General features: G+C 51.7%; 1 protein-coding gene across 1 annotated transcript in view; it reads left to right on the top strand.

The window, feature by feature from the left end:
- Positions 1 to 8,730: 8,730 nt before the first annotated feature.
- Positions 8,731 to 12,324, top strand: part of LOC311218115 (very low-density lipoprotein receptor-like) — a gene marked incomplete at both ends in the record, with an annotated part of 164,109 nt that continues 160,515 nt past the window's right edge. The window contains 2 exons of the mRNA XM_084300602.1: positions 8,731 to 8,751; positions 9,220 to 10,486. Of these exons, the coding sequence (XP_084156728.1) occupies positions 8,731 to 8,751; positions 9,220 to 10,486 (1,288 nt within the window). The remainder of the gene's footprint in view (positions 8,752 to 9,219; positions 10,487 to 12,324) is intronic.

The raw sequence follows: 12,324 nt of genomic DNA, 5'->3' as shown, positions 1-12,324 counted from the left end.
CGCCATGGTTACCATAGCAACCAAACCCCGTGGTTGCCATGGCAACCCAACCCCATCGTTCCCATGGAAACACAACCCCGTGGTTGCCATGGCAACACAACCCCATGGTTACCATGGCAACAGAACCCCATAGTTGCCATGGCAACTAAACGCCATTGTTACCATGGCAACACAACCCCGTGGTTGCCATGGCAACACTACCCCATGGTTACCATTGCAACACAACCCCATGTTTCCCATGGCACCACAACCCCGTGGTTGCCATGGCAACCCAACCCCATAGTTACCATGGCAACACAACCGCATGGTTGCCATGGCAACACTACCCCATGGTTACCATGGCAACAGAACCCCAGAGTTGCCATGGCAACTAAACGCCATGGTTACCATGGCAACAGAACCCCATGGTTCCCATGGCAACTGAACCCCATGGTTACCATAGCAACCAAACCCCGTGGTTACCATGGCAACCCAACCCCATGGTTACCATGGAAACACAACCGCGTGGTTACCACAACAACACAACCGCATGGTTACCACGGAACCCAACTGCATGGTTACCACGCATCTCAAACCCATGGTTGCCAAGGCAACTAAACCCCATAGTTTCCATAGCAACCCAACCCCATAGTTACCATGGCAACACAACCCCGTGGTTCCCATGGCAACACAACCCCGTGGTTGCCATGGAAACCCAACCCCATCGTTACCATGGCAACACAACCCCATGGTTGCCATTCAAAGAGAGCTGCCTCTTTACTATTTCAACCCAACCCCATTGTTACCATGGCAACACAACCCCATGGTTGCCTTGGCAACACTTCCCCATGGTTACCATGGCAACAGAACCCCATAGTTGTCATAGCAACTAAAAGCCACGGTTACCATGGCAACGCAACCCCATGGTTACCATGGCAACACAACCACATGGTTACCACAACAACAAAACCGCATTATTACCACGGCAACCCAACCGCATGGTTCCCACGGCATCTCAACCCCATGGTTACCATGGCAACTAAACCCCATGGTTACCATGGCAACACAAACGCATGGTTACCATGGCAACACTACCCCATGGTTGCCATTCTTAAAGAACCGCCTGATAACCACTGCAACCCAACCCCATAGTTACCATGGCAACAAAACCCCCTGGTTCCCAAGGCAACACTACCCCATGGTTACCATGGAAACAGAACCCCATAGTTGCCATGGCAACGCAACCCCATGGTTACCATGGCAACAGAACGCCATGGTTACCATAGCAACCAAACCCCATCGTTGCCATGGCAACCCAACCCCATCGTTAGCATGGCAACACAACCCCATAGTTGCCATGGAAACACTACCCTATGGTTGCCATGGCAACAGAACCCCATAGTTGCCATGGCAACAAAATGCCATGGTTAGCATGTCAACAGAACCAAATGGTTGCCATGGCAACCCAACCCCATGGTTACCAAGGCAACACAACCCCATGGTTCCCATGGCAACACAACCCCGTGGTTGCCATGGCAACACAACGCCATCGTTACCATGGCAACACAACCCCATAGTTGCCATTCCAAGAGAACTGCCTGGTTACCATTGTAACCCAACCCCATTGTTACCATGGCAACAGAACCCCATGGTTGCCATTGCAACACTACCCCATGGTTACCATGGCAACAGAACCCCATGGTTACCATAGCAACCAAACCCCGTGGTTGCCATAGCAACACAACCGCATGGTTGCCATGGCAACACTACCTTATGGTTACCATGGCAACAGAACACCATAGTTGCCATGGCAACCCAACCCCATGGTTACCATGGCAACAGAACGCCATGGTTACCATAGCAACCAAACCCCGTGGTTGCCTTGGCAACACAACCCCATGGTTACCATGGCAACACAACCCCATGGTTCCCATGGCAACACAACCCCATGGTTGCCATGGCAACACTACCCCATGGTTACCATGGCAACAGAACCCCATAGCTGCCATGGCAACTAAACGCCATGGTTGCCATGGCAACACTACCCCATGGTTACCATGGCAACAGAACCCCATGGCTACCATAGCAACCAAACCCCGCGGTTGCCATGGCAACCCAACCCCATAGTTACCATGGCAACACAACCGCATGGTTACCATGGCAACACAACCCCATGGTTGCCATGGCAACCCAACCCCATAGTTACCATGGCAACAGAAACCCATGGTTACCATAGCAACCAAACCCCGCGGTTGCCATGGCAACCCAACCCCATAGTTACCATGGCAACACAACCGCATGGTTACCATGGCAACACTACCCCATGGTTGCCATGGCAACCCAACCCCATAGTTACCATGGCAACACAACCCTATGGTTGCCATGGCAACCCAACCCCATGGTTACCATGGCAACAGAAACCCATTGTTACCATAGCAACCAAACCCCGTGGTTGCCATGGCAACGCAAACCCATAGTTACCATGGCAACACAACCGCATGGTTACCACAACAACAAAACCGCATGGTTACCACGGCAACCAAACCGCATGGTTCCCACGGCATCTCAACCCCATGGTTGCCATGGCAATTAAACCCCATAGTTTCCATAGCAACCCAACCCCATAGTTACCATGGCAACAAAACCCCATGGTTACCATGGCAACACAACCGCATGGTTACCATGGCAACACTACCCCATGGTTGCCATTCTTAAAGAACCGCCTGATAACCATTATAACCCAACCCCATAGTTACCATGGCAACACAACCCCATGGTTGCCATGGCAACACTACCCCATGGTTACCATGGCAACAGAACCACATAGTTGCCATGGCAACCCAACCCCATGGTTACGCATGGCAACACAACCCCATGGTTCCCATGGCAACACAACCCCGTGGTTGCCATGGAAACACTACCCCGTGGTTACCATGGCAACAGAACCCCTAGTTGCCATGGCAACTATAAGCCATGGTTGCCATGGCAACACTACCCCATGGTTACCATGGCAACAGAACCCCATAGTTGCCATGGCAACCCAACCCCATGGTTACCATGGCAACAGGAACCCATGGTTACCATAGCAACCAAACCCCGTGGATGCCATGGCAACCCAACCCCATAGTTACCATGGCAACACAACCGCATGGTTACCATGGCAACACTACCCCATAGTTTCCATTCTTAAAGAACCGCCTGATAACCATTGCAACCCAACCCCATAGTTACCATGGCAACACAACCCCATGGTTGCCATGGCAACCCAACCCCATAGTTACCATGGCAACAAAACCCCATGGTTGCCATGGCAACACTACCCCATGGTTACCATGGCAACAGAACCCCATAGTTGCCATGGAAACCAAACGCCATGGTTACCATGGCAACGTGACCCCATAGTTTCCATGGCAACTTAACGCCATGGTTACCATGGCAACCCAAACCCATGGTTACCATGGCAACAGAAACCCATGGTTACCATAGCAACCAAACCACGTGGTTGCCATGGCAACCCAACCCCATGGTTACCATGGCAACAGAAACCCATGGTTACCATAGCAACCAAACCACGTGGTTGCCATGGCAACCCAACCCCATGGTTACCATCGCAACAGAACCCCATAGTTGCCATGGCAACCCAACCCCATGGTTGCCATGGCAACACTACCCCATGGTTACCATGGCAACAGAACCCCATAGTTGCCATGGCAACCCAACCCCATGGTTACCATGGCAACAGAAACCCATGGTTACCATAGCAACCAAACCCCGTGGTTGCCATGGCAACCAAACCCAATAGTTACCATGGCAACACAAGCCCATGGTTCCCATGGCAACACAACCCCATGGTTGCCATGGCAACACTACCCCATGGTTACCATGGCAACAGAACCCCATAGCTGCCATGGCAACTAAACGCCATGGTTGCCATGGCAACACTACCCCATGGTTACCATGGCAACAGAACCCCATGGCTACCATAGCAACCAAACCCCGCGGTTGCCATGGCAACCCAACCCCATAGTTACCATGGCAACACAACCGCATGGTTACCATGGCAACACAACCCCATGGTTGCCATGGCAACCCAACCCCATAGTTACCATAGCAACAGAAACCCATGGTTACCATAGCAACCAAACCCCGCGGTTGCCATGGCAACCCAACCCCATAGTTACCATGGCAACACAACCGCATGGTTACCATGGCAACACTACCCCATGGTTGCCATGGCAACCCAACCCCATAGTTACCATGGCAACACAACCGCATGGTTGCCATGGCAACACTACCCCATGGTTACCATGGCAACAGAACCCCATAGTTGCCATGGCAACTAAACGCCATGGTTACCATGGCAACGCGACCCCATGGTTACCATGGCAACTTAACCCCATGTTCACCATAGCAACCAAACCCCGTGGTTGCCATGGCAACCCAACCCCATCGTTACCATGGCAACACAACCCTATGGTTGCCATGGCAACCCAACCCCATGGTTACCATGGCAACAGAAACCCATTGTTACCATAGCAACCAAACCCCGTGGTTGCCATGGCAACGCAAACCCATAGTTACCATGGCAACACAACCGCATGGTTACCACAACAACAAAACCGCATGGTTACCACGGCAACCAAACCGCATGGTTCCCACGGCATCTCAACCCCATCGTTGCCATGGCAATTAAACCCCATAGTTTCCATAGCAACCCAACCCCATAGTTACCATGGCAACAAAACCCCATGGTTACCATGGCAACACAACCGCATGGTTACCATGGCAACACTACCCCATGGTTGCCATTCTTAAAGAACCGCCTGATAACCATTATAACCCAACCCCATAGTTACCATGGCAACAAAACCCCATGGTTACCATGGCAACACAACCCCATGGTTGCCATGGCAACACTACCCCATGGTTACCATGGCAACAGAACCACATAGTTGCCATGGCAACCCAACCCCATGGTTACCCATGGCAACACAACCCCATGGTTCCCATGGCAACACAACCCCGTGGTTGCCATGGAAACACTACCCCATGGTTACCATGGCAACAGAACCCCTAGTTGCCATGGCAACTGTAAGCCATGGTTGCCATGGCAACACTACCCCATGGTTACCATGGCAACAGAACCCCATAGTTGCCATGGCAACCCAACCCCATGGTTACCATGGCAACAGGAACCCATGGTTACCATAGCAACCAAACCCCGTGGATGCCATGGCAACCCAACCCCATAGTTACCATGGCAACACAACCGCATGGTTACCATGGCAACACTACCCCATGGTTTCCATTCTTAAAGAACCGCCTGATAACCATTGCAACCCAACCCCATAGTTACCATGGCAACACAACCCCATGGTTGCCATGGCAACCCAACCCCATAGTTACCATGGCAACACAACCCCATGGTTGCCATGGCAACACTACCCCATGGTTACCATGGCAACAGAACCCCATAGTTGCCATGGAAACCAAACGCCATGGTTACCATGGTAACGTGACCCCATAGTTTCCATGGCAACTTAACGCCATGGTTACCATGGCAACCCAAACCCATGGTTACCATGGCAACAGAAACCCATGGTTACCATAGCAACCAAACCACGTGGTTGCCATGGCAACCCAACCCCATGGTTACCATGGCAACAGAAACCCATGGTTACCATAGCAACCAAACCCCGTGGTTGCCACGGCATCTAAACGCCATGGTTGCCATGGCAACACTACCCCATGGTTAAAATGGCAACAGAACCCCATACTTGCCATGGCAACACAACCCCATGGTTACCATGGCAACAGAACGCCATAGTTGCCATGGCAACTAAACACCATGGTTGCCATGGCAACACTACCCCATGGTTACCATGGCAACAGAACCCCATAGTTGCCATGGCAACCCAACCGCATGGTTATCATGGCAACAGAACCCCATGGATACCATAGCAACCAAACCCCGTGGTTGCCATGGCAACCCAACCCCATAGTTACCATGGCAACACAACCGCATGGTTACCATGGCAACACTACCCCATGGTTGCCATTCTTAAGGAACCGCCTGATAACCATTGCAACCCAACCCCATAGTTACCATGGCAACACAACGCCATGGTTGCCATGGCAACCCAACCCCATAGTTACCATGGCAACACAACCCCATGGTTGCCATGGCAACACTACCCCATGGTTAACATGGCAACAGAACCCCATAGTTGCCATGGCAACACAACCCCATGGTTACCATGGCAACAGAAACCCATGGTTACCATAGCACCCAAACCCCGTGGTTGCCATGGCAACCCAACCCCATAGTTACCATGGTAACACAACCGCATGGTTACCATGGCAACACTACCCCATGGTTGCCATTCTTAAAGAACCGCCTGATAAGCATTGCAACCCAAGCCCATATTTACCATGGAAACACAACCCCATGGTTGCCATGGCAACTAAACGCCATGGTTACCATGGCAACAAAACCCCGTGGTTGCCATGGCAACACTACCCCATGGTTACCATGGCAACACAACCACATGGTTCCCATGGCAACACAACCCCGTGCTTGCCATGGCAACCCAACCCCATAGTTACCATGGCAACACAACCGCATGGTTGCCATGGCAACACTGCCCCATGGTTACCATGGCAACAGAACACAATAGTTGCCATGGCAACTAAACGGAATGGTTACCATGGCAACGCAACCCCATGGTTACCGTGGCAACTGAACCCCATGGTTACCATAGCAACCAAACCCCGTGGTTGCCATAAGAACCCAACCCCATCGTTACCATGGCAACACAACCCTATGTTTGCCATGGCACCCCTACCCCATGGTTACCATTGCAACAGAAACCCATGGTTACCATAGCAACCAAACCCCGTGGTTGCCATGGCAACCCAACCCCATAGTTACCATGGCAACACAACCCCATGGTTACCACAACAACAAAACCGCATGGTTACCACGGCAACCCAACCGCATGGTTCCCACGGCATCTCAACCCCATCGTTGCCATGGCAACTAAACCCCATAGTTTCCATAGCAACCCAACCCCATAGTTACCATGGCAACACAACCCCATGGTTACCATGGCAACACAACCGCATGGTTACCATGGCAACACTACCCCATGGTTGCCATTCTTAAAGAACCGCCTGATAACCATTGCAACCCAACCCCATAGTTACCATGGCAACACAACCCCATGGTTGCCATGGCAACACTACCCCATGGTTACCATGGCAACAGAACCCCATAGTTACCATGGCAACCAAACCCCATGGTTACCATGGCAGCAGAACGCCATGGTCACCATAGCAACCAAACCCAGTGGTTGCCATGGCAACCCAACCCCATGGTTACCATGGCAACACAACCCCATGGTTCCCATGGCAACACAACCCCGTGCTTGCCATGGCAACACTACCCCATGGTTACCATGGCAACAGAACCCCATAGTTGCCATGGCAACTAAACGCCATGGTTACCATGGCAACGCAAACCCATGGTTACCATGGCAACTGAACCCCATGGTTACCATAGTGTTGAGGGATTTCTTGAAACAGCAAAAATCCCATGGCTTGCTGTAGCTGAGCAAACCAAGCTACCAGGGCAACTATGAGAAGTTCCCATGACAGTGTTCCCACATCGCCCAATTGAGGAATTCAGGAAAATATTGTTACCAGTAGCTGGCCTCAAGGACAAGGTCTATGTGACTGCTAATCACAAGGGGGTTGTTTTCTTGCAGGTGGGGTTGTTTTCTTGTAGCTGTTTGTCTGAGTGCTTTTGACCAATAATCTTGTGTGAAACACTGTCCACCCCTGTTAAGTTCTCTATAAAAGTTAGGCTATTCGGGCAATAAAATGGAGCATGATCTGACTCTACTGGTGTCTGTCGTGCTTTCGGCCGTGCTTCCTGCAACATATGGCGCCCGAACAGGCTGAGACCTGAACAGGACCCGAACGGAACATCGCAGCTTCGCCGGGACAAACATCGCAGCGCAGCGGGACACCAGCGGCGCCGGCACATCCGAACGCAGGTAGACCAGGAGACCAGCGGCGCCGGGACCAGCGGCGCCGCGACCTCGCCGCGCCGTCGGGACTTCGGAGCGCCCATCCGACCGGCGCTTGAGCGGACCGGACACCGGCCCAGAAACACGGTACACAGGACTCACGGTGAGGCGTGGTATTCCCGCTGAGACACGCGGAAAACCGCGGGAAACGGAGTTGCGGCGGGACGTGGAATTTGCGGAGGGCCGCGGGAAACGGAGTTGCGGCGGGACGTGGAATTTGCGGAGGGCCGCGGGAAACGGAGTTGCGGCGGGACGTGGAATTTGCGGAGGGCCGCGGGAATTACAGTTGCGGCGGGACGTGGAATTTGCGGAGGGCCGCGGGAAACGGAGTTGCGGCGGGACGTGGAATTTGCGGAGGGCCGCGGGAAACGGAGTTGCGGCGGGACGTGGAATTTGCGGAGGGCCGCGGGAATTAGAGTTGCGGCGGGACGTGGAATTGCGGAGGGCCGCGGGAATTACAGTTGCGGCGGGACGTGGAATTTGCGGAGGGCCGCGGGAAACGGAGTTGCGGCGGGACGTGGAATTTGCGGAGGGCCGCGGGAAACGGAGTTGCGGCGGGACGTGGAATTTGCGGAGGGCCGCGGGAAATTGACGTGATCACACTGCGGCGCAGGCCGTCCGAGATCGAGTTGCTACGGGAGACCAGAGGCGTCAGTGGACAATGGCGGCCGACCCTCACCGTGTGGCCAGTCGGCACAGAGCAGAGGGGCGGAGATCAGGACCCTGCAGCCTGTCTGACGTAACCATGGAGACAGCGGCAGCAGCGGCTGTGCTGCTTCTCTCTGGCATTCTTTTTATAAGAAGTTATCTTGCAATTCAAAAAAAGACTATTCGTCCCCAGATCGGTGTTATAACTATGTTTCTGGATAACATTCCGTGGGGTTGCCACATTCTACAGACTATTAATGACGATTTAGCTCTATTGCGGGGCAGGAGTGCAGAGACGCAGATTACACTGCCAAATGCCCACCGGCAGGCTCTTTCACAAACCGCTTCTAAGGTTGCAGCCGGCACTGCCTGCAGCCGTATAGCAGACGTTACACTCTCTTTCCTAACTAGTAATCATGTGTCTCATCCATTTGTGGTGAATGGTCAGTGGCAAAAAGAAAAGGGGGAGAGTAAGGGGCGACAAAGACGGAAACGGTGCCAGGAGGATGCCACTGACACTAACAGCACGGGTAATAGGAGTAGTATAAGTGACACAGGTGCAGGGCGGCGGTGGGTGCTGCCGCGCTGCGGGGCACTCTGCCTGCTGCTCGCCCTCGCCTGCCTGTGCACTGCTGCCGACGGTGCTAGAGCAAAATGTGAAGATTGCTCAGATGGCAGTGATGAGAGTGCTTGTGTGAAGAGGTGTGCTGAATCTGACTTTGTGTGCAACAGTGGTCAGTGTGTGCCAAATAGATGGCAGTGTGATGGGGATCCGGACTGTGAAAATGGGTCTGATGAGAGTGCTGAGCTGTGTCATATGAGAGCATGCCGGGTAAATGAAATCAGCTGTGGTCCTCAGTCAACCCAGTGTATCCCAGTGTCCTGGAAATGTGATGGTGAAAAGGATTGTGACAGTGGAGAAGATGAAGAGAATTGTGGCATTGTGACTTGTAGTGCAGCAGAATTCACATGCAGTAGTGGGCAATGTATCTCCAAAAGCTTTGTCTGCAATGTTCAAGATGACTGCAGTGATGGTAGCGATGAGTTGGAGTGTGCACCTCCTACCTGTGGTGTTCATGAGTTTCAGTGCAAGAGTTCTACCTGCATCCCTATCAGCTGGGTGTGTGATGATGATGCTGACTGCTCCAACCACTCGGATGAATCTTTGGAGCAGTGTGGCCGCCAGCCTGCACCTCCAGTGAAGTGTGCTACGAGTGAGGTGCAGTGCAGCTCAGGTGAATGTATCCACAAGAAGTGGCGATGTGATGGAGATCCTGATTGCAAGGATGGAAGTGATGAAATTAACTGCCCTTCTTGGACCTGCAGGCCAGACCAGTTCAGATGTGAAGATGGGAACTGTGTCCATGGGAGTAGGCAGTGCAGTGGTGTGAGAGACTGTCTGTATGGCACTGATGAAGCAAACTGTAACAATGTTATTCAGTGCTCTGGACCTGGCAAATTCAACTGCAGAAGTGGAGAATGCATAGATATCAATAAAGTGTGTAACCAGCAGAGAGACTGCAAGGACTGGGGTGATGAGCCCTTGGAGGAATGCATCATAAATGAATGTGACTGTCCAGCTGGGTTTGAGTTTATAGACAAGAGAAACTGTGGAGACATTGATGAATGTCAAAACCTTGGTATCTGTAGTCAAATGTGTATCAACCTGAAAGGTGGCTACAAAAGTGAACGTAGCCGTGGATATCAGATGATTCCTGCTACAGGAACCTGGAAAAGGCCATACTGGTACAAAGACACAAATAACACCTGTGATTGCAATGACGCTGCTAAGCAGGGTTTAGGGGTTTATAGCATGGAGACAAGGGGTAACAACTACAGTGTTTGGAACAATTGTACAGCTTTGGCCTTACCTCCTGATGTGCTTCTGATTTGTGGGGATGGGGCCTGGCAAGGTATCCCTGCAAATGCTATCAGATGTCCATGTTACATAGATAAACTCATTGTATTTGCTCCTAGCTTGTTACAGTTGCGTGAGATCACCAGACATAAATGGACATTGCTTGCATTGGATTGCAATGATAATGTTGAATTGTGTGGGGTTGCAGCTAGAGCGGCATTAGCAATTTCAGTGCCTGGAGTGGCATCTGCGGCCGCACGTAACAACTTAGAAAAATTGGTATGCTGGGCCGAGAGGCAAGCCTATGCCACGACAGAGATACTTGAGGAGATGTTACCAGATCAAAATAGTCTGCGACATCTGCTTTTACAGGATCAAGCTGCTATTGACATCTTGCTTTTGGCTTAAAGGAATGGGTGTGAGGACTTTAAGGGAATGTACTGTTTAAACCTTTCTGATCATAATGAGTCAATTCACAAATCCATTACTTTCCTGAAAGAGCACATGAGAAAGATTCAATATGGTATCAATCCTTTCAATCAATGGTTCACTGACTTGTTTGAAACAAAGTGTAGATGGTTGCTGGGTTTAATCACAAGAGGATTAAGGATTTGGTTTATGGTGGTGGTAATCATCGTTGTGTGTTGTAAGTATAGCTAAAGAGTTACTTGTAAAACTGCTGTGTCAGGCTTGGTTTGCTCAAAAGAAGAAAAGGGGAATTGTTGAGGGATTTCTTGAAACAGCAAAAATCCCATGGCTTGCTGTAGCTGAGCAAACCAAGCTACCAGGGCAACTATGAGAAGTTCCCATGACAGTGTTCCCACATCGCCCAATTGAGGAATTCAGGAAAATATTGTTACCAGTAGCTGGCCTCAAGGACAAGGTCTATGTGACTGCTAATCACAAGGGGGTTGTTTTCTTGCAGGTGGGGTTGTTTTCTTGTAGCTGTTTGTCTGAGTGCTTTTGACCAATAATCTTGTGTGAAACACTGTCCACCCCTGTTAAGTTCTCTATAAAAGTTAGGCTATTCGGGCAATAAAATGGAGCATGATCTGACTCTACTGGTGTCTGTCGTGCTTTCGGCCGTGCTTCCTGCAACACCATAGCAACCAAACCCCGTGGTTGCCATGGCAACACAACCCCATAGTTACCATGGCAACACAACCGCATGGTTACCACAACAACAAAACCGCATGGTTACCACGGCAACCCAACCGCATGCTTCCCACGGCATCTCAACCCCATGGTTGCCATGGCAACTAAACCCCATAGTTTCCATAGCAACCCAACCCCATAGTTACCATGGCAACACAACCCCATGGTTACCATGGCAACAGAACGCCATGGTTACCATAGCAACAAAACCCCGTGGTTCCCATGGCAACACAACCCCGTGGTTGCCATGGCAACACTACCCCATGGTTACCATGGCAACAGAACCCCATAGCTGCCATGGCAACCCAACCCCATGGTTACCATGGCAACAGAACGCCATGGTTACCATAGCAACCAAACCCCGTGGTTGCCATGGCAACCCAACCCCATGATTCCCATGGCAACACAACCCCATGGTTCCCATGGCAACACAACCCCGTGGTTGCTATGGCAACACTACCCCATGGTTACCATGGCAACACAACCCCGTGGTTGCCATGGCAACCCGACACCATGGTTACCATGGCAACGCAACCCCGTGGTTGCCATGGCAACACTACCCCATGGGTACCATGGCAACACAACCCCATGGTT

Source organism: Netta rufina (genome assembly GCF_964035555.1).
Source record: "Netta rufina genome assembly, chromosome: 23".
Taxonomy (NCBI): Eukaryota; Metazoa; Chordata; class Aves; order Anseriformes; family Anatidae; genus Netta; species Netta rufina.
The sequence above is the reverse complement of the archived record's forward strand: the minus strand, read 5'-3'. Positions and strand labels throughout refer to the sequence as shown.